Source organism: Nuphar pumila, chromosome 5 (assembly GCF_984573655.1).
Source record: "Nuphar pumila chromosome 5, dmNupPumi1.hap1.1, whole genome shotgun sequence".
NCBI classification, from domain to species: Eukaryota; Viridiplantae; Streptophyta; class Magnoliopsida; order Nymphaeales; family Nymphaeaceae; genus Nuphar; species Nuphar pumila.
The window spans coordinates 58,773,566-58,800,812 of NC_143253.1; the positions used below are offsets into that span (position 1 = coordinate 58,773,566).

The 27,247-nt window shown below is 38.8% G+C and overlaps 1 protein-coding gene across 1 annotated transcript; it reads right to left on the minus strand.

Moving 5' to 3' along the window:
* Positions 1 to 27,247, minus strand: LOC149837664 (UDP-glycosyltransferase 83A1-like). The gene is made up of 2 exons (XM_090008088.1): positions 26,692 to 27,247; positions 1 to 500 (listed from the first exon to the last, which is right to left on the minus strand). The coding sequence occupies exons 1-2, from the start codon at positions 27,245 to 27,247 to the stop codon at positions 1 to 3; spliced, it is 1,056 nt and encodes a 351-aa protein (XP_089864214.1).

Consider the following 27,247-nt stretch of genomic DNA (forward strand, 5'->3'; position numbering starts at 1 on the left):
TCAGTTCATGAACACGGTCCTCGACACCCAGAGGAAGGGCCTCTCAGTGAGCTCAAGCCCAAGTGCCAGCTCATCAATTTGGTGTTGGCCGAGCATTGTGGTGTTTCCCAATGAGACATAGATGACTGACCCAGCTGACTGTTGATCGAGCCAGTCAAGACAACTCAAGTCTTCTTGCCAAAATGAGGATGGCTGATGCTTGAAGTGGTTGGCTGAGACAAGGTGACCAACTAGAACAGCATTGTCGATGATCGCGAACGCCGGTGATTCGAGTTCGGAAAATGAGTTGCAGTCTATGTGATCAGTGCTTTTTATTGCTTCAGCACACTTCCGAAGGTAGTAAAAGAGCTGCTCTTGAGTAGCTGGAGATCTTTCATGGTGATCCAGCATAAGTGAGCAGGGTCCAGGGCTGGGATTGCCTCGGAGAGTTGGATTGGTGCACCATCTTTTGGAAACCCTACCATTAACAAAATGACCATCAGATTCTTCTCCTTGTTTTCCTTGAAAATTATAGAAATATGTAAGAAATACCCGTACTTCCATTCAGGCACGTCCAGTAAAAAATGTGACTGTTTCATAAAAAGTGGAGAATTGGAAAAATATCTCAATATATTGAAAATATAATGACAATTTTATCATTAGAACACAAACATCACAAAGAAAATGACATTTGCAATTTGTGAGCAATTTCTCAGAAAAAAAAAACCATTGGTTTCTTCTTTCAATTTATTTTTAATATTCTAATACCGTTTTTTTTATATTGTTTAGTTATTTAGTTTGAAACCCCAGCCACAATAAAATCTTTGTTGGCTTTTTCTCTTTCTTTTCAAGAAATGTCCGGTCATCCCATTCAGCCATGACTGCCCTCATATCCAGATGATATAGTGGTTCATATTTACAAAATAATGCTTAGGGACCTTGGATCATTCAACAGACCAATCTCTGGAGCGGAGATCCTGATGGGACCAAGTGTTAGGAAAGTTTTAAAATTGATGATTTCTTTCCACCAAAAGTGTTTTAAAAACTTTAGTCCCATATCTAAGAGAAATCAGTTTTTCTAGTGGTTTAAATACAAACTTTGTTCTCCATTCTTTACTTTGGTAAGCCTTGTGTCCATGGGTGGCTTGCGGACGTTGCTGCGCATCGTGCAGCAATGTTCGCGCGCACGCGCGCGCGCGTGCGTGCGCAAGGGCGCTTGAGGCGCAATGTGGCGTTTTGATGGCACACTTTGCACTTCGCATGCTCGCAGCGGTGCGAGGTGCATATGAGGCGCAAATATCTGTTTTGATTTTTCGGTTTTGAGATATTTGGCCGTTTGAAAAGTTTAATATCATTTATATTGAGATTAAGGCGCTTTGTGACTGTTGGACGGTTTTGGAGGCCTTTGATTAACAGTCAAAGGTGGGTGACCGTTCAGGTACCTTTTTGTCCTATTTTCAAACCGTCAGATTTATGGCCATTAATCTCATTTATCGCAAAACGTTTTGGCCACTCTAAAAGTCTATAAATTCTTCTTTTTCGTCTTTTGAGGATCATCAGAATCTCTGACTCTCCAGTTTTCTCCTTTCTTTCTTCTCGGTTTGGCTTGCAGAGTTCATGTGTGGGAGAGGTCATCTGTTCTTGCGAAGCAGTGACTCTCTTGAGGTTCAAGCCTAGTTGTATCCTGGGAACTCAGTCGTAACAAAACCCTTTTTCGCATCTTCGGAATTTCCGAAGTGGGGCGATTGAAGTTTTAAAGATAGCGATCTTAAGAACGTGCCTCTAGGCTTGAAATCTTTTTCCAGAAATCCAATTTTCACGAGGTTGGAATAACAATTTTAGAACTTCAATTATGGCCTCTGGTTAGACATTTAACTCCATCAATCTGCTTAGCCGTGACCTTGAAAAACTCGATCGATTTGATGGGTCAAACTTCAAGCGGTGGCAATCAAAGGTATCTTTCTTGCTGTCCGAGCTGCATATAGACTATATCCTCAAAAAGCCCTGTCCCACTGTCGTTGCTGGAGAAGTTGAGACAGAAGAACAGAAGAAAGAGCGAGAGAAGTGGCATACTGACAACTACAGATGCAAAGGGCATATCCTGAACACTTTAGCCGATTCACTCTTTGACCTGTATTCACCATTGGAGTCGGCTGGAGAATTGTGGAATGCTCTCGAGATCAAGTACAATGCAGAAGATGCTGGTAACAAAAGGTTTATTGTAGATCAGTATGTTAATTTTTCTATTGTTGATGATAAGCCTATACTTGCTCAAATTCATGAGATGCAAATACTGGCCTATAAGATCAAAGGAGAAGGTATGTATCTTGATGATGACTTCCAAGTTGCTGTCATCATTGGGAAACTGCCCGATTCCTGGAAAGAATATAGGAATCACCTAAAACATAAAAATGAGAAAATCACTTTAGATGGCCTTCTTAAGGACATCCGAATTGAGGAAGAGACTCGTCTTCGTGACAAAAAGAATTCGAGTCCTAAAGAAGGTTATCCTAAAGTGAACTTTGTTAGTAACAAGGGTGGCAAAATCATGAAAACCCAGAAAATCAAAAAGAATTTTATGAAAGGGAAAAAGCCAACTGATAAAAAGAAAATTAGTTGTTATGTTTGTGGCAAGTTTGGCCATTTTGCTAGAGAATGCAGAGAACGGAAGAGGACTGGTCCTAAGCCAAATGAGTCAGAGGAGAGGCTTGTTGCTGTAATCTCTGAAACCTTTATGGTTGCTGCAAATAAGGACTGGTACCTGGATACTAGAAGCACTGTTCATGTGGCAAACGACAGGAACTTGTTCAAGTCGTATGAAGTAGTGGGGGAGGGATGCAATCTCTTTATGGGAAACTCTTCCTCAACTAAAGTGCTGGGAAAAGGGAGTGTGGAAATTAAGTTCACCTCCGGGAACGTCCTAACACTTGAGAATGTCCACTATGCTCCAGAAGTTCGAAAAAATTTAATCTCTGCAGATCTCCTATCACGAAATGGTTTTAAGATTGTTATTGAGTCTGGGATTGTAACTGTGACCAAAGGAAAAATCTTTGTAGGAAAAGGGTTTGCCACTGGTGGTATGTTCAAGATGAGCATAAATGAAGCTACTACTTCTGTTTATATGGTTGACTCCTATTTTCTTTGGCATTCACGATTAGGACATATAAATTCTCGTTGCATTCATAATATGAATAACTTTGGTCTTCTTCCGTGTCATGTGAGAATAGAACATAAACATAAGTGTGAGACATGCATTCAAACTAAGCTAACTAGACTCCCGTTTCCTAGTGTAGAAAAGAATTATAAATTGCTTGAATTAGTGCATTCTGATGTGTGTACGATGGATAATGCTTTGAGTCGTGGTGGCAATAGGTACTTTATTACCTTTATAGATGATTACTCAAAATTTTGTTATGTTTATTTGTTGAAACATAAATCTGAAGCATTTTCCAAATTTCTTCTTTATCTAGCTGAAGTACAAAATAGGTTTAAAACAAAGATTGTACATTTAAGAACAGATAGAGGAGGTGAATACTTAGGTGGAGAATTTGATAAATTCTGTGAAGATAATGGCATTATCCATCAAACGTCAGCTCCTAGAACTCCTGAACAGAATGGAGTAGCAGAAAGGAAAAACAGAACACTTGTAGAAATGATGAATGCTATGCTGCTTAATACGGGTTTGCATTCCAACTTATGGGGAGAGGCTATACTTTCTGCTTGTTATATTCTTAATCGAGTTCCTTATTCCAAATCTGATAAATCACCTTATGAATTGTGTTTTGGTAAGAAACCTAATCTGAGTTATTTTCGTGTTTGGGGTTGTTTAGCATATGTTAAAATTCCAGAAAATAAAAGGAAGAAGGTTGGACCTAAAGCATTTAAATGTGCATTTGTTGGGTATGCTGAACATAGTAAAGCATATAGATTTCTGGACATTGTTAATGATGTTATTGTAGAATCTAGAGATTCATCTTTCATAGAACATACAAATGCATTTGATTCTCTTCTTGATGGCAGTCGAATTATAGTAGATGAACTTCCTGTAAATGACATGATTGAATATTCTAATGAATGTGTTGATGAACCAGAAACTGAAGTTAGACTCAGTAAACGCATTAGAAAACCAACTAATTTTGGTTCTGACTTTTATACATTTCTAATTGAGAATGATCCTGTGTCTTTTCAAGAGGCTATGTCTTCTCAAGATGCTGCCTTTTGGAGAGAAGCTATAAATGATGAAATAGAATCAATTATGTCTAATAATGTTTGGAAATTAGTGGATTTACCTGTTGGTTGCAAAACTATTGGCTGCAAATGGATTTTCAAAAAGAAATTAAAAGCTGATGGTACAATCGATAAATTTAAAGCACGTTTGGTTGCAAAAGGCTTTAAACAAAAAGAAGGTATTGATTATTTTGATACTTTTGCTCCTGTAACCAGAATATCTACTATTAGAATTCTGATTGCCATTGCTGCCATATATAAGCTTCAAATCCATCAAATGGACGTGAAAACAGCCTTTTTGAATGGAGAATTAGATGAAGAGATATATATGGAGCAACCTGAAGGTTTTGTAGTGCTAGGGCAAGAGCGCAAAGTTTGCAAACTTGAGAAATCCTTATATGGATTAAAGCAAGCCCCTAAGCAATGGCATGAAAAATTTGATAGTTCTCTGGTGCATAATGGTTTTAAAATTCATGATGCGGACAAATGTGTCTACAGTAAAGTAGATAGTAGCTCAATTATTATTATTTGTTTATATGTTGATGATATGCTTATTTTGGGTAACAATAGTGAATGCATAAATCAAACAAAAAGATTTTTATCTTCCTTGTTTTGTATGAAAGACTTGGGTGTGGCAGATGTTATTTTAGGAATCAAAATTATAAGAAATAAAAATGGCATTGTATTATGTCAATCACATTATATTGAGAAAATTCTTACAAAGTACGGATATCTTAATAGTTCACCAGCATGCACCCCATATGATCCAAATATGAAATTGACTCCTAATGACGGTGCTAGTGTTCAACAATTAAAATATGCCAGTGTTGTAGGTAGCCTTATGTATGCAATGAACTGCACAAGGCCTGACATTGCCTATGCAATGAGTAAAGTGTGTAGATACACTAATAATCCTGGTCATCAACACTGGAATGCAGTGAACAAGATTCTTAGATATCTAAAGCATACTTTAGATTATGGAATTCACTATACCGAGTTTCCTGCTGTTATTGAAGGGTATAGTGATACAAGTTGGAATACTGATTTTGAAGATTCCAAGTCTACGAGTGGTTGGGTTTTTACCCTTGGAGGAGGAGCAGTTGCATGGGGGTCTAAGAAACAGACCTGTATAACTCATTCTACAATGGAATCTGAGTTTATTGCTTTGGCATCTGCTTGTAGAGAAGCTGAATGGCTTAAGAATATGCTAGTGGATATTCCACTAGGTGAGAAGCCTATACCTGCTATTTCAATGTTTTGTGATAGCCAATCAGCTATATGTAAAGCCGGTAATATGAAATACAATGGGAAGTCTAGACATATTAGTCTAAGACACAGTTTTATAAGACAAATGATTGATGACAATATTATTTCATTGAAATATGTGAAGTCATGTCAAAATTTGGCAGACCCATTTACGAAAGGCCTTTCGAGAGATGTCATCAATAAAACATCGAGGGGAATGGGAATTAAGCCAATTAAGTCATCACCTAAGGATACCCAATCTAGAGCGCTGGAGATCCCACATGCATAGGTTCAATGGGAAACGAATTGGTGAATGACAGATACTGAGCATATTTATGTAAGCCCATTACTGATGTGTGCTCATGAGCTGTAACTAATATGAGGGTTGAGCTAATAGCTCTTAATGAGTTTGTAGGCCTTAAGGCTAAGGTGTGTGTTATAGTACACCTAGACAAACTCACCTATATGAGTGTAGAAATGTGAGCCGTTTCTTATAAGAATTGGCAATTCTCTAGAGCACTCATGAATCCAGGAAAGCACAAGGCTCTAAATGTGCCAACATGAAATCCACACAATTGAACTTTTGGAAACCTATGTATGATTGAAAACTCCGTTAACAATATAAGGAGCTAAGTTCAAGATAAGTCCACTTAGCACCTTGGTTAATTTAGGTTTTCTTTCAAATAGTGGGGGTTCAAGTCTAGCAGACACTCTCACTGATGCATAAGTTTCTATGCAAGCCTATTATATTTTAAAACTAGTGGGGGATTGTTAGGAAAGTTTTAAAATTGATGATTTCTTTCCACCAAAAGTGTTTTAAAAACTTTAGTCCCATATCTAAGAGAAATCAGTTTTTCTAGTGGTTTAAATACAAACTTTGTTCTCCATTCTTTACTTTGGTAAGCCTTGTGTCCATGGGTGGCTTGCGGACGTTGTTGCGCATCGTGCAGCAATGGACGCGCCGTTCGCGCGGACGCGCGCGCGTGCGCAAGGGCGCTTGAGGCGCAATGTGGCATTTTGATGGCGCACTTCGCACGCTCGCAGCAGTGCGAGGTGCATATGAGGCGCAAATATCCGTTTTGATTTTTCGATTTTGAGATATCTGGCCGTTTGAAAAGTTTAATATCATTTATATTGAGATTAAGGCGCTTTGTGACTGTTGGACAGTTTTGGAGGCCTTTGATTAACAGTCAAAGGTGGGTGACCGTTCAGGTACCTTTTTGTCCTATTTTCAAACCGTCAGATTTATGGCCATTAATCTCATTTATCGCAAAACGTTTTGGCCACTCTAAAAGTCTATAAATTCTTCTTTTTCGTCTTTTGAGGATCATCAGAATCTCTGACTCTCCAGTTTTCTCCTTTCTTTCTTCTCGGTTTGGCTTGCAGAGTTCATGTGTGGGAGAGGTCATCTGTTCTTGCGAAGCAGTGACTCTCTTGAGGTTCAAGCCTAGTTGTATCCTGGGAACTCAGTCGTAACAAAACCCTTTTTCGCATCTTCAGAATTTCCGGAGTGGGGCGATTGAAGTTCTAAAGATAGCGATCTTAAGAACGTGCCTCTAGGCTTGAAATCTTTTTCCAGAAATCCAATTTTCACGAGGTTGGAATAACACCAAGTACATCTCAAGGTACTGAGTACAATCACTGGATGCCAAGTGTCTATTAACAGGGAAGATTGGTCCCAATGGATGGATGTGTGACATCCGTTCATTGGGCTGGGTACCAGATCAGATCTCCACCCTCTGTTGCTCCAGTGACCTTAACGTTGGCACAATAGAAGGCAATCATACAAACTAATGGGCTTATGGAACTATAGTGACAAATATCTCCACACTTCCAAAATATCTTGGAAAATATGTGATTGTTTCGCAGAAGTTAAAAAAAGTGAAATATTTCAATGTGTTGAAAATGACATGGTTTTATCATGAAAATAGAAACATCACATTAGGTACATTTTTATCAGGAATTTCTCGGAAAAAAGTTGTAGTTTCATTTAATAAATTTATTTTAAAATTTCAAATTCTGCTTTTTGTATTGTTTTGTTTGTTTAATTTGACAAGATTTTACTAGCGTCAGCTTCAGGCAGAGGAGCCCGGTCTCGGCCTCTGTCTGTTGCTCCTCATCTGCGTTTTTCTGCTGCCTCCATCACCCGACTGTGTAGGGGAATGGAGAGAAGATCCAGTACTCGGGTAACAACATGCTCAGGCCACACAAAACACAGAAAATTGATGTCGTGAAAACAGAGAAAATTGTTGTGGGCGATGGGCAATGGGCAGGCATTGCACGCAGTGATTTTCCTCATTTTGTGTGGTCCGAGTACTTAACAAAGTACCCGTCCCTGAGCACTGGATCTTGTTATCGTCGCAAAATTTTTCCCGTCTTCCCCTTCCTTGCCGAAGAGAAAAAGGAAAATGCTTTCGCGATTCAAATTTGACCGGATTTTAGAAAATATTTTGAAATACTCGCCTCCGTTTTGAAAATTGCTGGAAAATTCATGAGATGGGGCTCGACCTGTCTGTACGAGGTTCGACCGTTCCTGCCGCCTTTAACAGGGGTAATCGAACCAAGGACCAAAATTGTGCTTGACTTAGTTAAATCATCGAAATTATGTTCTATCCTAAATGCACGGAGAATTCAGGCATGTGCTATGAGATTTTGGAAAATGTAAGTTGGAAAAACATGATGTATGCTTGGAAAATATTTGGAGTTGAAAGATATTTCTCAAGGAAAGTCAATTTCTCAAGAAACTCAGAAGAAAGGGGTTTTGAAATCAAGAGAAAGTTCATAAAGTTGTGGGAAAATCTTGAATGGATGAAAATCCTGAGAAAATGGAAAGAATTATTGAGAAGAGGGGAAACATTTGAAGGGAAAATGCTTGTCAGGAAACACTTCAAGTTTTGAAAGTTTTCTTTGGAAAATGATTGAAGATTCATAGGAAAACTTTTGGGGAAGAAAATTTGAAATTTGGGAAAACGAAATCCTGAGAATCTTAGCCTTCAAACACTTGGAAATTGATTGTGATCTTTGAGAAAAAGTGAGAGACTTCTTTTGAAAATCTTGAGGAGATAACCCCTTTTCGTGGAAAAATGTGGAAAGACTTGACTTGGGAAAACCGATTTTGGAAAATTCTCAGAGTTTCTTGAGAAATCGATTTCTTGAGAATGAAATTTTCTTAAGAAAATCATGAGAAAACCAATGATTTCATGATGCAAATGATATGAATGTATGAATGCACTTTGAAAGATTTTCTAAGAAATTTGTTGGAAAATGTGTATTAAGTCAAATAAATCCTACACATATTCTGACTGTGGCCATGAATATGTTCAGAGTTTAATTGATTTAATGCACAATACTTTGCAAAATTGGAAATATGATGTGCATTTTAAGATAGCCTAAGAGTGTACGCTCAATGTGACTAGTAGAAAGATGATGGATCTGGGTCTCGTCCATATTCCGACTAGGGCCGTAAATATGGATTCCATCGAGTTCATCAACTCCCTAAGAGTTGGTGCACGTGCCATTCGTGTACATCCATAGTGCTTTTGAATTAAAATGCATGAATCATATAAGCAGGATATTGCATAAATTCAAACTATATGATATGCATCCTAGTCTAAGCAGAAAAGTAAATCTCTTATTCCAAAATTTACATTATTACATCACTAAATAATTGAAATAAAAGCAATTTCAGACTCTAGCTCCTTCTTTTGAATGTCCCTGCCAAACTTGAAATAAGGTTAGCTCAAATATGTGGGTTTTTCCAAGATTTTCCAATAATATTATGAAATTATTGGATTTAATTGGATATAAACCCTATTCTCATACTTCCTTGATATTTGAAATGATGTAAATGCAGGAAATTCGGTGGAAAATAGTTTGAAATTCGAAATGGTGGTCAAAATGACCAAAATACCCCTAATTATAAAGTTACACCTTTAAAATCAGGGTTTTTCGAAGGAAAACTTGGTAAAATTGAGATTTTGAAATTCAAATTGAATCAAATGATGATGAAGTGCAGTATGAGGCATGATGACATGCTGCTAAACACCTTAGGACTGTAAACTTGGAATTTTGACATTTTGCAATTTATCCAAAATAAGGAATTTCGCTTGTTTTTTGCTTGGATCCGGGTCCCGCGGGGCCCTGTTTTGATGATATGGCTAAACCGAACCTCATGTGAATTCCAAATTACACCAAATTCGGTATGAAGCATCTACCTACTCTGATAAACAGCCTAGAATGCTAAAAATCACGAAATGATATGATTTAAATGCTAAAATTTAAAGAAAGTCCTAAAAATGGTGGATTTCGCCTACGGACCCGAACTAAATGCAATGCTTAATATGATAATGCAAAATTTACACCATAAAAACTTATGATATTTTGTAGACTGCTAAAGGACCCGAAATGGAACATTTTTGGTTTTTACAGCCTCGAGATTTGAGCCATGGTGAGTTCGGTAGCAGGGATTTGGTTCTGACAAAGGTAAAATCAACCTAATCTAATATAAAATGCTAAACAAATAGAAACCGGCTATGGAAATTTCTGATATTTAACAGAACTACTCAGGACACCTACAGAAACAAATTTTATGTTTATGACTTTGGCATTGGATCAACAGAAACATGGATAAAAATATAACTTTTCATTCCTAAATCGACAGAACAGACAAATGTGACCAAATAGGTGAATGACAAAAAAATTCCGAAACAGATATCACAACTATTCTAAAAATCACAGGCTTTCAGGTGCAAACATAGGACATCTCGGAAATAACATTCATATTTTACAGATTTGGATTTGGAGTAAAACCCAAAGAAAACCCATCGACCTAAGTCGATCGAAAGTCTTAGAGACCCAAATCAGGCTCTGACACGTGTCCCACACTCTCGGATTTTTGTCAGACATAAAAGACATCAGAAAAATCTAAGAAAATCAGGTTAAAAACTAGACATCCTCGCAACTTCAGAACATCTTTTGGATCGAAAATCAAATCTCCCATGAGGGAGATCTCAATTTTAAAAGTAGGAGAAGACATTTTAAAATGCATCCCGGGTAATAAAACCCGACTCACCTTTTTGAACGTTTACCACAGTAAACGAATTCAAATCTCTCCGAATTTTTGGCACATTTCTAGGGACACTTATAGGCGCCTTCCATGATTGTTTTGGATTTTTTAACAAAAATTACACGCATAAAATGACGTGTGGACTGACTGACAAAAACAGAGAACCACTGAAACTTAGCAGAATTGAAATAAATGCTAAATTAATCCTAATTAATTCATGAAACATGCCAAATTAATGAAATAAAATGCAAATTAAATCTAGCTAAATGCATGAATGCTAAAAATCATCAAGGAAGCATAATTATGTATTTTTATATTTGTCGTTTTATGAGAATAGCTCAATCCATCCTTCGGATGAGCTTTTTCTTCAAACGACACCCAAATCAAATGATGATATGAAATCAAGAAGAAAAGAGGTGCACCTTGCTTCGTTATGCAGCTTTGAAACACTTGAAAGGGACGGCTACCAAGGGCTTTGTTCGTCCTTCGCTCCGGGCTTCGGATGATTCACCAAGATCGACCCACTGCACCTTCTCCACTGAGCCCAAAGGGGGCGTGAATTCCAAGGTTCAAAAATCGGGTTCTGAGGAAAGTCTAGGTCGAATTTCAAAGTCCAAAAGAAGCTCCGTAGGCTAGTCGTGGAGCCTTGTTTTTATAGAATTTTCTGAAAATTTTGAATTTCAAACAGGCTCAATCTGAGCCCTCCATGTGGCGCCATCTCAGGGGTGCTATTTTGATTTTTTGAGAAAATAAAATGGGAAATTTTGTGGGTGAGACACCTCAGCAAGATTTGAAAATTTTCAAAATTGGGTTTGCTTGATTTTCTCTACAGGAGGCTCCCAGATTGCGCCACCTCAGAGGGTGCTATCTGGGAGTTTGAAATTCAAAATTTGGCTTTTCTGAAGCTTCTCAAATGGCGCCACCTCAGGGGCTATTTTTATTAAAAATATAAAATAAATAAAAGAAATGAAGCCAAGTGGGGCTCTAGATTGGCGCCACCTCAAAAGGAGGTTTGAGGTGTAAAGCTGGAAACAGTAGAAGCATGCCATGTGGCGCCACCTATGGAAGCTCTTGACACATGTCAGAAGGACAGGAGTGGAAGAAGCAGGCTGTGCCACCTCAGAGGAATTCAAATTCTACTTTTCTGCAAGAAGGGAGAGGCTGACATGTGGCGCGACCTCCAAGTTGCTCCACACTGCCATGTGGCAGGAGAACAGGAATGGAAAAAGCAAAATGAGCCACCTCAGAGGGGGTTTTTTCTACTTTTTCTGATGCAGGGAGGTTTGGACATGTGGCAGACAAGTGTCAGCTGTCTAGAGAGGCCTTCTCAAATGGCGCCACCTCAGAAGGAGATTTGAATTTCAAATGGAGGTTGGCTCTAGAAGAATGGAGGATGGACATGTGGCATTTCCTCAGAGTGGCTTCTATAATGCCATGTGGCAGGAGGGAAAAGCAAGGAACATGTGGCGTCCTCATAGACAAAGTAGAAAAAGGTATAACTCCAGGATTTTCGCCACCTAGCTCTTGTCTGAAAATTTTGAATGGTTGCTTTTTCTGTAGAAAGCCAAGAGTGACACGTGTCCTCTACTTTTTTTGAAGGAAGCTAGACATGACATGTGTCATCTACTTTTCTGAGAAAAGTAGAGGAAAGACATGTGTCATCTTGCTTTTTTCTGAAAGAAGAAGAGTTTGACACGTGGCAGAGGGAAGAGAAGGAGGTCCAAACCATGTGACGCCATCTCAGACAAAATGGAAAAGGTGAAGTTCAGGATTTGTGCCACCTCTGGAGAGATTTGAATATTTGAATTCCAGTTTTTCCGAAGAGAGCAGGAAATGACACATGTCACCTGCTTTTTCTGAAAAGAGTAGAGGATGCCATGTGTACTCTGCAGGAGACAAACCTCAAGTGGCACCACCTCAGAGGAGACAAGCTCCACTTTTTCTGGACTGGAAAACCTATGACACTTGGCATCTCAGAGTGATCTTTGGAATGACACATGGAGCAGGGTGGATATGGTGGATATTGACACCTGGCAGATAAATGGGATGACATGTGGCGGCTTCTTAAGGTAGCCCCACACTGACACTTGGCAGATAAATGGGAGGAGAGAGAAAAGACAAGTGGTGCCAATCCAGGGGACAAGGCTCCTATATTTTTGGGTTTTTCAAAATTCAAATTTTTCAAAAGAAAATCCTGTGTGACACCACCTCAATGTGGGTCCCACATTGCTTCTTTATTGAAATAAAGACAAGACAATAAAACCTCTTTTTGGAATTTTCATAAAATCTGGACTAATTGGTAAAATAGGAATTTTTGGAAAAGAGTGGCCCCTGTAGGGCGATTTTGTAAAAAATGATAGTTGAAATTTGTTGACAAAATGGGAAAGATCTGAGATAAGGTGGCTGAAATCCATATTGAAAATTATCCAGATCATTTTCCTGAGGAAATATTTTGAAATTCAGAGTCCTGGGGGTAAAATAGGAAAAATTGATAATTTTGAAGACCCAGGGTTTTGAAATCAATTTTGAAAGGAGTTGAAATTCTAATCTTGATTGAAAATTTTGAAATCAAGAGTTCTGGACCTCGAAATGACATGCTGTGTAGTGCAGTGATATGAAATGCTCATACAATGATATGCAATGCCATGTCTTATGAAATGTAATCCTAAACCAAGACTTGGAGATGCCTGTCTCCTGTCAGGAATAAAATTTTGAACATCTGAGCTAAAAATAGAGAAATTTTGAGAGTTCCAGATGAAATTTGTACTTTTGCAAGGTTCGGGCTCAGAAAATGACCATTTTTCCCTCTGGCGATTTCAAAGGCTGGATGATGATGCTTGGTGAAAATGTCGGGGAGGTGAGTGAAAATTTGGGGTGTTTACAGATGCCCCTCTTTGCTACTAAGCCGGCTTGTGGCCGAGCTTAGTGGCAAAGAAAAACACACCAAATTTGGGCTATATAAAAAAAAATGCCCCAGTTAGAAGGATCTGACTGGGTATGAGGGGAAATTAGCCCGAGGAAGATGGTAGATATGGAGCAAAGAATGAAGAGGAAAGATTTGCTCTATGAGAGCGAAGTTCAGGTTTTTATGCCCTTAACCTGGATGGGACAGAAATACCTCCTATGGAACGAAGCTCAGGTTTGAACCCTTGACCGGATTGGGGAATGGAATATCTCATCGAAATGAGACTCATGTTTGTACCCTTAACCTGATCGGGCGAAAAATGGAATACCTCTTTGAGTGTGGCTCAGGTTTGTACCCTTATCCTGATCGGGCGGAAAATGAAATACCTCTTTGATTGAGGCTCAGGTTTGTGCCCTTATCCTGATTGGGCGAAAAATGGAATACCTCTTCAAAGGAGGCTCAGGTTTATACCCTTATCCTGATCGGGCAGAAAATGGATGAAATCCTCGAAGGAAGAGACCATGATGGAACCTTCGGATCTTGCACAATAAATCCGATAGGGGTTCTGCAAAAGGAAGGAAAATGGGGTCCCTAAAGCTCGAAAAGGGGTTGATTTTGGGCGTCTCATTGCTGAGACTAAATAGCTTTTGAAATTGCCTTTTGCGAGAAAATGATTGGTGGTTCGACCTCGAACCGAAATGGGACTGTCTATGGCGGGACAGTGGGGACACAGGGAAGTGTGCAATTTTGAGAGTTCATGCTCTCAAAGAAGGGAAGGAATCAAGTCCTTAAGAGGGATTTAAAATTGGTGTCAGGATGTGTCGAAAATGAACATCAAGCTCTCACTTCACGTCAGGATAGCTAGAAAATATTGTCAAAATGTTGGAAATTCTGCTGTTGATTCAAAAAAATTTGAAAATGTTGCACATTGTTGCAAAGATATTCTTTCTTTTCTACCCAAAGTATTACCTCCAAACAAGGTTCACTTTGTAGAATCGAGATTGGAAATCCAAATTACTTGTGATTGACCTTCTTCAAGAAAGCTATCAATTTCCTTGATATGAGCATGAAAGAGAATTTGATATTGTGAAAGCAGTTGATGAAAGAATATTGATAATAGAATTTCACAGATTTAAAGAAGAGTCTTGATAACTTTGGCAGTTTGATATCCTGGGAGCTTCTCTCATGATAATCTTTCTGCACTCTTTTTGCTCTCTGGTGTTTTGGCTATATTCTCCTTCATTTTGGAGAGGTTCTGACTTTTTCTCTCTTTCTTTCTTTTGGAAGGGTACGTCACAAACTCCTTCAACTTGGAGATGTTTCGATCCTTCTTTGCCTCAGGGGTCATGTTGATGATATTGGCTCATTGGCTGGGGATTTTTGAAGGATAGCTGAAATTAAATATCTTTTAGGGATTGTCGGTAGGTTCATCGCATCTGCCTTCATCTTGACAGTGCTTTGGACTTTCCCTGGAAGGATCCGTCACAAACTTCGTCATCTTAGAGATGTTTCGAATCTTCTTTGGCCCTGGGGTCTACTCGCCTAATTCGCCTTCATCTTGACGACAGGTGAGAGATCCCTTTTGCGGATATTTAATTTCAGCTTAGGTGATTCTGAGGAGACAGGGCTTGGGTAAATGCTCTCTTTTCTAGCACTCAGGATATTTCCACTGCCTCGTCTTTACAAGAATAATCTTTAAAGGTGTGCCATAACTGCGATCAATATCAATCATCTACGACTTTTCAATAACATTGAATCTTCTTTTCTGGCCATATCGAGGACTTATCCTTCATCCTTTTGGTTGGCCAATAAAGAGAATTTGAATTTTGAATCTCTTTTCGCAGAAGCTTCACTCTTTTGGAAGTAATGCTGAAGGTAAACTGAAATAAAGATTTGTGAAATAAAGATTCTGAAATCAACAATTAATTGACTGACAAATTGATAAAATTTTCTTGAAATCCTTGGTGAAAGTGAGTATTTGAAGTCCGGCTCAACACATCCGTGACGAAAATTCTCCACTTTTTCCCCAAAAAGAGAGACTCAGGCTTAGCCCTTACCTGAATGGGAAATGAGGAATACTCCTCTCTTCCCTGAAGAGGAGGTGTTTGCAAAACGGACTTTCGAAGAGAAATTGAGCTTTCGTCAAAGCTCCCTAATATTAGATTTCTCTTATGGAAAGGGGGCCGATGATAGTGAGATCTGAAAATTGGGTCATGAAAGGAACGAGTCCATCACAATCTCCCTGCAAAGAGGGTCCTTCATGACGAAAAATGGCCTAGTATGAAATTGGGGGGTCACAAGAAAAGCGAGTCTCCGTCGAGCCTCTCCCTATGAAAGGGTTCCTCGTGTGAAATTGAAAATTGTTTTGCAAACGGTTCACAAAGACGCGAGTCCCTTCAAACTCTCCCTAAAAAGGGGCTAAGTGAACGAATTGGATAGCATGCGAAAAGAACGAGCTCCCTCGAACTCTCCCTAAAAAGGGTCTCTCGCAAGAGAAAATGATTGAAATTGGATATTGAGATTGATTGACCCAAAGGTCCAAATTGGAAATTGGAAAATTGGTTGCTAGAAATTGAATGACCCGAAGGTCGAAATTGAGAATTGGTTGATCGAGAGATCAAAATTGGATGACCTAATGGTCGAAATTGAGAATTGGTTGACCGAAAGGTCGAAATTGGATGACCTAATGGTCGAAATTGAGAATTAGTTGACCGAAAGGTCGAAATTGTGTGACTCGAAGGTCGAAATTGAGAATTGAGTGACCTAAAGGTCGAAATTGGGAATTGACCCGAAGGTCGAAATTTGGAATTGAGTGACCCAAAGGTCAAAATTGGGAATTGAGTGACCTAAAGGTCGAAATTTGGAATTGAGTGACCCGAAGGTCGAAATTTGGAATTGAGTGACCCGAAGTTCAAAATTGGGAATTGAGTGACCCGAAGGTCGAAATTTGGAATTGAGTGACCCGAAGGTCGAAATTTGGAAATTGAGTGACCCGAAGGTCAAAGATTGGAAATTGATTGACTCGAAGGTCGAAAATTGGAAATTGATTGACCCGAAGGTCGAAAATTGGAAATTGGAAATTGAGATTGAGAATTGGAAATTGGGTGACCCGGAGGTCAAAGTTGAAGAATTGCCTGATTTGAAGATTTAAATTGGAATTTGGAGGGCAAAATATCAAATTTGAGTAATTGACAGACCCTAAGGATCGAAGTGACTTGGATCAACAAAGGAGAATGATGAGTTTGAGTCAGAGCTCGAATAAAATACAGAGATCACGAGTCAGAACCTGGATCAACAAAAAGAAAATGAAGAGCTCGAATCAGAGCTCGAATGAATAAAGAGATCTCGAGTCGAAACCCGGATCAACAAAAAAAAATAAAGAGCTCGAATCTGAGCTTGAATGAATAGAGAGATCTCGAGTCGGAACCCGGATCAACAAAAGAAAAGGAAGAGCTCGTATCTGAGCTAAAAAAAATAAAGAGATCTCGAGTCGGAACCCGAATCAACAAAAGAAAATAAAGAGCTCGAGTTAGAGCTCGAATAAAATGTAGAGAGATCACGAGTCGGAACTCGGATCAACAGAGAAAAATGAAGAGCTCAAGTTAGAGCTCGAATAAGGTAAAGAGATCACGAGTCGGAACCCGGATCAACAAAAGAAAATGAAGAGCTCGAGTCTGAGCTCGAATAATTAAAGAGATCTCGAGTCGGAACCTGGATCAACAAAAGAAAATAAAGAGCTCAAATCTGAGCTCGAATGAATAAAGAGATCTCGAGTCAGAACCTGGATCAACAAAAGAAAGATGATTTACAGGAAAACCTGAGTCGGAACTCGGTTTTTCAAAGAAAATATAATTTGAAGGAAAATCCGAGTCGGAACTCGGTTTTTCAAAGAAAATATAATTTGAAGGAAAATCCGAGTCGGAACTCGGTTTTTCAAAGAAAATATAATTTGAAGGAAAATCCGAGTCGGAACTCGGTTTTTCAAAGAAAATATAATTTGAAGGAAAATCCGAGTCGGAACTCGGTTTTTCAAAGAAAATATAATTTGAAGGAAAATCCGAGTCGGAACTCGGTTTTTCAAAGAAAATATAATTTGAAGGAAAATCCGAGTCGGAACTCGGTTTTTCAAAGAAAATATATGGACCAACTTGAAAGTTGGATCAGAATTCAGATCTTCAGAGGAGAACCCGGTTAGGGGATCCAAATTTTGCAAATTATTAGTGCAGGAACTGGATTTTTGAAAAGAGGATTCTATCTGCAGAATTTTAAGGAGAAATCAACAGAGATTGTAAACTGGAGTCAGAGATTGATGATTAGGATGAGAAATCCTTCATAGTCTCAGAATTTATCCCTTACCCTAAATGGGAATTGGAATTGGGTGCATAGTTAATGCAAATGCAAATGCAATGCACATGCACCTGAAATGCAAATGAAGTGCAAATGAATGGTGAGAGATTTTATTTGATCCTGCCTGCATACAGAATGTTTGAAAACAAATTTTCAAAAAGATGCCCCAGTGTAATGGGGAAGAGAGAATAATATTAAAAAAAACAGAACAACCAAAAGAAGAATGTCATAATTAAATGAGAAAAGTTGATGATTTTATTGATGCCTTAAAAGGGATGACAGCTTGAAAAAGGAAAACAACTAGGACTTATATCGTCCTGACAAAAATAAATATGACAAAATGAGAAGGCATTGACATTGTCATTCTTCCGAGTGATCTGGGAAAGGCTTGGTCAGGACTGCAACTCGTCCCTCTCTTTCTTCCAGCACCAAAAGCTCTTTATCGATGTAGTCTTGTACAATATTTTTGAGAATGAAGCAGCGTTCAGTATCGTGCCCCATTGCCCAATGGAACTTGCAGAAACAATCTTTCCATTTCCCCATGGTGACGAGAGGATCCACAATCCTTGGAAGTTTGATCATATTCTTCGTGAGCAGATATCCAAGAATTTCTTCGATTGGCTAACCTAAAGGAGTAAACTCGCAATCATAACTCCAACCATCATGCTTTATCTTCTTCGGATTGCTGGATTTCTGTTGAATGCTGACTTCTTTGACTTCTCTCTGGGAATTGGATTGAACTTGCTTGGTTAGGGCTACTGGATGTTCTTCTTCTCTGCTTTCAACAAAGAGGTTCTTATCAATATAGTCTTGCACAATGTTTTTTAAGACAAAACATCGATCAGTGTCATGCCCTACTGCCCAATGGAATTTGCAAAACTGGTTCAAGAATCTTCCCATGATGGTAGGAGGATCTGTGGTTTGGGAGCCTGACTAATCCCTTAACCAACATGTATTCAAGGACTTTGTCGAGTGGATCCTCTATAGGAGTGAAATCTCGATCGCCGCTCCAGTTTCCACGCTTTGGTTTTCCTTGATTTTTTTTCTTTTGCTGAGGGCTGGATTGAAAAGGTCTATTCTGGATTCTAGAATACTTTCCTTTTAGATCTTTAGACTCTTCTAACTTGTTGCTTCGACTGCCTTTGTTTTTGTTGTTGCTGGGTTTAGCACTGGTTGCACTGTTGTGGTCTCCAATGATTCTCATAGGGATGGTCACGGATGCCTCTTCTTTAACCGGAACTTTTCCGAAATTGGCTTCAGCTTGCTCGGACAATATCTCAATCATCATTCTTTGGAATAACCAATATATCGCGGGATCAATCTCCTCCTTGATGGTCTGAGCTCCCTCTTTGACAGACTTTATGGAATCCATTTCTCACTCACTGTCTGTAACTAATGTGCTGAAGTAGCGCGGTCTTTGATCTTGTCAGGATCACACAACTATGCCAATGCCTTCTGCAGAACCACATGGGATGTTTAGCATGATGAAAAAAAAAGAATTTTGAAAGCAACAATCTTGAGAGAAAAACAAATGATGGGATCAGGCTGGCAATCTTGGAAGGATAAACAAAACTTTTGGATAAAATTTGGGAGATATATCAAAAAACAAGGTTCTTGGAGATATGAGCAAAATTTGAAAATTTGAAAGTTTGCAGGCAGGATCAGAATAAACCTGGGAATCCGAGATACAGTAGAAAGGGAGAATGGAAAATCTACTGGAGTTTTGAAAGAAATGGGATATTTGAGTAAATTATCCAGGGTTTGAGAAAAAGACCTCGTGAAAAATAAGGATATTTTGAAAAAGGCCTAATAAGTTGGAAAACATTGGTTAATATAAAGAATTGAGGAAATAATACACATACAATCACATCCTACACAAACATTTATGCACATTCAGCACTCCCTAAAAGGCTGACTCTAGATGCATCATTTTGAAAACAGCTGTAGGACCCTAATCCTAACTCTAGGTTCAGATCATCTTTGTCCAATCTAGTTATGCAGATATATCCGAATCGAAATCCGAGGTACGTGGCATATAATTTCAACTCCGGTTTTAAGGTAAGGTTTTCCAACATCCTTGAGCGCCTACCGATATACTTCGGACTGTGGCCCACGGTACGTGGTAGGGGGGTGTTAACCCAAATAGTTGGCTCAGTTGTGAGGCTCTGTCCCGAACTAGGGTTCTGGAAGAGAGCCCAGCAACATGAAGACCGGGTAATGATAGGTGATGGAGGTTTTGAAAAAATGATCACATGCAAGAAATAGAGGGCTCTAAGTCCTAGAGAGATAGACTTTTGAAAATCTTGAAGAAGCATACATTGTTTGCATTCAGAACCTAAATTGAGGAGAGTTGTATTTAGACCTAAGTCTATGTGAACATGAAAATATCTCCTCAATCTGGTCCTACCAAACCATGCCTAGTCTATACGCAGTCAATGTCAGCTAGGTCAGAATCTAGGCTCCTAGGTTCGCATGATATAAAAAGTAGAAGAGCTGACATTTTGTGAACATAATTTTGATAATTAAACTAAGTCAAGCACAATTTTGATCAGACAAGGACAGATCCCATCACGGTCGCCAAAACCTGTTATCGTCGCAAAATTTTTCCCGTCTTCCCCTTTCTTGCTGAAGAGAAAAAGGAAAATGCTTTCGCGATTCAAACTTGACCGGATTTTGGAAAATGTTTTGAAATACTCACCTCCGTTTTGAAAATTGCGGGAAAATCCATGAGATGGGGCTCGACCTGTCGGTACGAGGTTCGACCATTCCTGCCGCCTTTAACAGGGGTAATCGAACCAAGGACCAAAATTGTGCTTGACTTAGTTAAATCATCGAAATTATGTTCTATCCTAAATGCACGGACAATTCAGGCATGTGCTATGAGATTTTGGAAAATGTAAGTTGGAAAAACATGATGTATGCTTGGAAAATATTTGGAGTTGAAAGATATTTCTCAGGGAAAGTCAATTTCTCAGGAAACTCAGAAGAAAGGGGTTTTGAAATCACGAGAAAGTTCATAAAGTTGTGGGAAAATCATGAATGGATGAAAATCCTGAGAAAATGGAAAGAATTATTGAGAAAAGGGGAAACATTTGAAGGGAAAATGCTTGTCAGGAAACACTTCAAGTTTTGAAAGTTTTCTTTGGAAAATGATTGAAGATTCATAAGAAAACTTTTGGGGAAGAAAAATTGAAATTTGGGAAACCGAAATCCTGAGAATCTTAGCCTTGAAACACTTGGAAATTGATTGTGATCTTTGAGAAAAAGTGAGAGACTTCTTTTGAAAATCTTGAGGAGATAACCCCTTTTCGTGGAAAAATGTGAAAAGACTTGACTTGGGAAAATCGATTTTGGAAAATTCTCAGAGTTTCTTGAGAAATCGATTTCTTGAGAATGAAATTTTCTTAAGAAAATCATGAGAAAATCAATGATTTCATGATGCAAATGATATGAATGTATGAATGCACTTTGAAAGATTTTCTAAGAAATTTGTTGGAAAATGTGTATTAAGTCAAATAAATCCTTCACATATTCTGACTGTGGCCATGAATATGTTCAGAGTTTAATTGATTTAATGCACAATACTTTGCAAAATTGGAAATATGATGTGCATTTTAAGATAGCCTAAGAGTGTAGGCTCAATGTGACTAGTCGAAAGATGATGGATCTGGGTCTCGTCCATATTCCGACTAGGGCCGTAAATATGGATTCCATCGAGTTCATCAACTCCCTAAGAGTTGGTGCACGTGCCATTCGTGTACATCCATAGTGCTTTTGAAATAAAATGCATGAATCATATAAGCAGGATATTGCATAAATTCAAACTATATGATATGCATCCTAGTCTAAGCAGAAAAGTAAATCTCTTATTCCAAAATTTACATTATTACATCACTAAATAAATGAAATAAAAGCAATTTCAGACTCTAGCTCCTTCTTTTGAATGTCCCTGCCAAACTTGAAATAAGGTTAGCTCAAATATGTGGGTTTTTCCAAGATTTTCCAATAATATTATGAAATTATTGGATTTAATTGGATATAAACCCTATTCTCATACTTCCTTGATATTTGAAATGATGTAAATGCAGGAAATTCGGTGGAAAATAGTTTGAAATTCGAAATGGTGGTCAAAATGACCAAAATACCCCTAATTATAAAGTTACACCTTTAAAATCAGGGTTTTTCGAAGGAAAACTTGGTAAAATTGAGATTTTGAAATTCAAATTGAATCAAATGATGATGAAGTGCAGTATGAGGCATGATGACATGCTGCTAAACACCTTAGGACTGTAAACTTGGAATTTGACATTTTGCAATTTATCCAAAATAAGGAATTTCGCTTGTTTTTCGCTTGGATCCGGGTCCCGCGGGGCCTTGTTTTGATGACATGGCTAAACCGAACCTCATGTGAATTTCAAATTACACCAAATTCGGAATGAAGCATCTACCTACTCTGATAAACAGCCTAGAATGCTAAAAATCATGAAATGATATGATTTAAATGCTAAAATTTAAAGAAAGTCCTAAAAATGGTGGATTTCGCCTACGGACCCGAACTAAATGCAATGCTTAATATGATAATGCAAAATTTACACCATAAAAACTTATGATATTTTGTAGACTGCTAAAGGACCCGAAATGGAACATTTTTGGTTTTTACAGCCTCGAGATTTGAGCCATGGTGAGTTCGGTAGCAGGGATTTGGTTCTGACAAAGGTAAAATCAACCTAATCTAATATAAAATGCTAAACAAATAGAAACCGGCTATGGAAATTTCTGATATTTAACAGAACTACTCAGGACACCTACAGAAACAAATTTTATGTTTATGACTTTGGCATTGGATCAACAGAAACATGGATAAAAATATAACTTTTCATTCCTAAATCGACAGAACAGACAAATGTGACCAAATAGGTGAATGACAAAAAAATTCCGAAACAGATATCACAACTATTCTAAAAATCACAGGCTTTCAGGTGCAAACATAGGACATCTCGGAAATAACATTCATATTTTACAGATTTGGATTTGGAGTAAAACCCAAAGAAAACCCATCGACCTAAGTCGATCGAAAGTCTTAGAGACCCAAATCAGGCTCTGACACGTGTCCCACACTCTCGGATTTTTGTCAGACATAAAAGACATCAGAAAAATCTAAGAAAATCAGGTTAAAAACTAGACATCCTCGCAAGTTCAGAACATCTTTTGGATCGAAAATCAAATCTCCCATGAGGGAGATCTCAATTTTAAAAGTAGGAGAAGACATTTTAAAATGCATCCCGGGTAATAAAACCCGACTCACCTTTTTGAACGTTTACCACAGTAAACGAATTCAAATCTCTCCGAATTTTTGGCACATTTCTAGGGACACCTAAAGGCGCATTCCATGATTGTTTTGGATTTTTTAACAAAAATTACACGCATAAAATGACGTGTAGACTGGCTGACAAAAACAGAGAACCACTGAAACTTAGCAGAATTGAAATAAATACTAAATTAATCCTAATTAATTCATGAAACATGCCAAATTAACGAAATAAAATGCAAATTAAATCTAGCTAAATGCATGAATGCTAAAAATTATCAAGGAAGCATAATTATGTATTTTTATATTTGTCGTTTTATGAGAATAGCTCAATCCATCCTTCGGATGAGCTTTTTCTTCAAACGACACCCGAATCAAATCATGATATGAAATCAAGAGGAAAAGAGGTGCACTTTGATTCGTTATGCAGCTTTGAAACTCTTGAAAGGAACGACTACCAAGGGCTTTGTTTGTCCTTCGCTCTGGGCTTCGGATGATTCACCAAGATTGACCCACTGCACCTTCTCCACTGAGCCCAAAGGGGGCGTGAATTCCAAGGTTCAAAAATCGGGTTCTGAGGAAAGTCTAGGTTGAATTTCAAAGTCCAAAAGAAGCTCCCTAGGCTGGGCGTGGAGCCTTGTTTTTATAGAATTTTCTGAAAATTTTGAATTTCAAACAGGCTCAATCTGAGCCCTCCATGTGGCGCCATCTCAGGGGTGCTATTTTGATTTTTTGAGAAAATAAAATGGGAAATTTTGTGGGTGAGACACCTCAGCAAGATTTGAAAATTTTCAAAATTGGGTTTGCTTGATTTTCTCTACAGGAGGCTCCCAGATTACGCCACCTCAGAGGGTGCTATCTGGGAGTTTGAAATTCAAAATTTGGCTTTTCTGAAGCTTCTCAAATGGCGCCACCTCAGGGGCTATTTTTATTAAAAATATAAAATAAATAAAAGAAATGAAGCCAAGTGGGGCTCTGGATTGGCGCCACCTCAAAAGGAGGTTTGAGGTGTAAAGCTGGAAACAGTAGAAGCATGCCATGTGGCGCCACCTATGGAAGCTCTTGACACATGTCAGAAGGACAGGAGTGGAAGAAGCAGGCTGTGCCACCTCAGAGGAATTCAAATTCTACTTTTCTGCAGGAAGGGAGAGGCTGACATGTGGCGCGACCTCCAAGTTGCTCCACACTGCCATGTGGCAGGAGAACAGGAATGGAAGAAGCAAAATACGCCACCTCAGAGGGGGGGTTTTCTACTTTTTCTGATGCAGGGAGGTTTGGACATGTGGCAGACAAGTGTCAGCTGTCTGGAGAGGCCTTCTCAAATGGCGCCACCTCAAAAGGAGATTTGAATTTCAAATAGAGGTTGGCTCTGGAGGAATGGAGGATGGACATGTGGCATTTCCTCGGAGTGGCTTCTACAATGCCATATGGCAGGATGGAAAAGCAAGGAACATGTGGCGTCCTCATAGACAAAGTAGAAAAAGGTAGAACTTCAGGATTTTCACCACCTAGCTCTTGTCTGAAAATTTTTGAATGGTTGCTTTTCTGAAGAAAGCCAAGAGTGACACGTGTCCTCTACTTTTTCTGAAGGAAGCTAGACATGACATGTGTCATCTTTCTTTTTCTAAATGAAGCAGAGTTTGACACGTGGCAGAGGGAAGAGAAGGAGGTCCAAGCCATGTGACGCCATCTCAGACAAAATGGAAAAGGTGAAGTTCAGGATTTGCGCCACCTCTGGAGAGATTTGAATATTTGAATTCCAATTTTTCTGAAGAGAGCAGGAAATGACACATGTCACCTGCTTTTTCTGAAAAGAGTAGAGGATGCCATGTGTACTTTGCAGGAGACAAACCTCAAGTGGCGCCACCTCAGAGGAGACAAGCTCCACGTTTTCTAGACACGACAACCTATGACACTTGGCATCTCAGAGTGATCTTTGGAATGACACATGGCGCAGGGTGGATATGGTGGATACTGACACCTGGCAGATAAATGAGATGACATGTGGCAGCTTCTTAAGGTAGCCCCACATTGACACTTGGCAGATAAATGGGAGGAGAGAGAAAAGACAAGTGGCGCCAATCCAGGGGACATGGCTCCTATATTTTTTGGTTTTTCAAAATTCAAAATTTTCAAAAGAAAAGCCTGTATAACACCACCTGAATGTGGGTCCCACATTGCTTCTTTATTGAAATAAAGACAAGACAACAAAACCTCTTTTTGGAATTTTCATAAAATCTGGACTAATTGGTAAAACAGGAATTTTTGGAAAAGAGTTGGCCCCTGTAGGGCGATTTTGTAAAAAAATGATAGTTGAAATTTGTTGACAAAATGGGAAAAATCTGAGATAAGGTGGCAGAAATCTATATTGAAAATTATCCAGATCGTTTTCCTGAGGAAATATTTTGAAATTCAGAGTCCTGGGGGTAAAATAGGAAAAATTGATAATTTTGAAGACCCAGGGTTTTGAAATCAATTTTGAAAGGAGTTGAAATTCTAATCTTGATTGAAAATTTTGAAATCAAGAGTTCTGGACCTCGAAATGACATGCTGTGCAGTGCAGTGATATGAAATGCTCATGCAATGATATGCAATGCCATGTCTTATGAAATGTAATCCTGAACCAAGACTTGGAGATGCCTGTCTCCTGTCAGGAATACAATTTTGAACATCTGAGCTAAAAATAGAGAAATTTTGAGAGTTCCAGATGAAATTTGGACTTTTGCTAGGTCCGGGCTCAGAAAATGACCATTTTGCCCTCTGACGATTTCAAAGGCTGGATGATGATGCTTGGTGAAAATGTCGGGGAGGTGAGTGAAAATTTGGGGTGTTTACAGATCTGCTCTCGGATGTATGTGTCCTATCGTGATTTGGTTGGCTTTGGCTTCATGGTTTCTATGTTTTCTTGTCTGCCTTCTTATTTTTGTTCCCTGGGTGTCTTCTCATCACTCATCTAGTGACCACTTATTTTTTATTTTCTCATCCGATGAATGAAATCATTTCTTTTCTCTCTCTAAAAAAAAAGACAATATTTTACTTCCTAAAATGTGAGATATGAAAATTTTTAAAACATCTCAAATAAAGCAGGCAAGAACTTCAGAGTTAACTATGTTATGCTTGATATTCAAGGACCTATATGGCTTGTCACTGCCAGTTTACTACAAACTTAAGAGCTCACAAAAGATCAGGATTACCTGCATTTACCATCCAATTTGAGCCGAAATTTAGAGAAATAGTAGTGCAAGGTTCCATCTATCAGCAATAACTGGTTGGTCCAGCTGGCACTTATGATAACTCACCAAGGGATTGAAACTTTTTTTCTTATCTTTTTGATAATTACAAGGGGAAAATCGCATCACTCACCAAGTTCGTTGGTGTAAAAATTAACTCAGGTGCCCTTGCCTACACCTAGCTCCAGCCTTGGGGCAAGGGGGGTTTCGAATTCGTGACGTCCAGTCAACTTAGTGACAACACATTTACGAGTCACCTCTTTTAGATGAGCAGACTGAGTTTATGCAAAGTAGCACGCACCCAAATCGAGATCAACGACGCCTGATTATAATAAGTTTAATACACTATGATTGGTCATGAACAATTCTTTGGGTTGATGTTTACCGTTCTCATCTATGACTCCAGAACCGACAAACATGGGGATCTTCATGGTGATGGCTAAAAACCAGACCGAAGCTGGCCAGAACACTCTCCTCTTGATGTTTAGCTTCTCTGCAACACTCAGCAGAGTTGCAATCATACCATCAGCAATCATGCATGTGATCTTCTCATCTTCCTTCTCATTGATCTTCAATATGAGCTCCTGTAAAAACCCCGGCATGATGTTGTGGACCGAATGAATGAATTCCACAAAGTCTCTCTGATTGTCATCAGGATCAAATCCATCTGGTATGGTCACCAAACGGATCCGCCCACTGTACTCACTGGAAAAGTTTTCTGGCAACGCCTCCATTAAGCGAGCATGAATAGACTCGATGTTGACAAACGTAACCATGAAGCCATCATCGGCAAGGCGATGAGAGAACTCCATGAGCGGCTTGACATGGCCTTGTGCAGGAAATGGGACGAACAGAGCATGTGGTCTTCCCATGGTGACTTCACCTGAAATGTGCAAGGGCCTAACGTGCATATGAGGATGAAGCCAAATAGTTGCTACCAT

Coding starts and splice junctions, on each gene's coding strand:
- LOC149837664 (XM_090008088.1), bottom strand. CDS start 27,247: ATGGTAGCAACTATTTGGCTTCATCCTCATATGCACGTTAGGCCCTTG. Junction 501..26,691: donor TGGAGTCATAGATGAGAACG/GTAAACATCAAC, acceptor ATAATTTTCAAG/GAAAACAAGGAGAAGAATCT.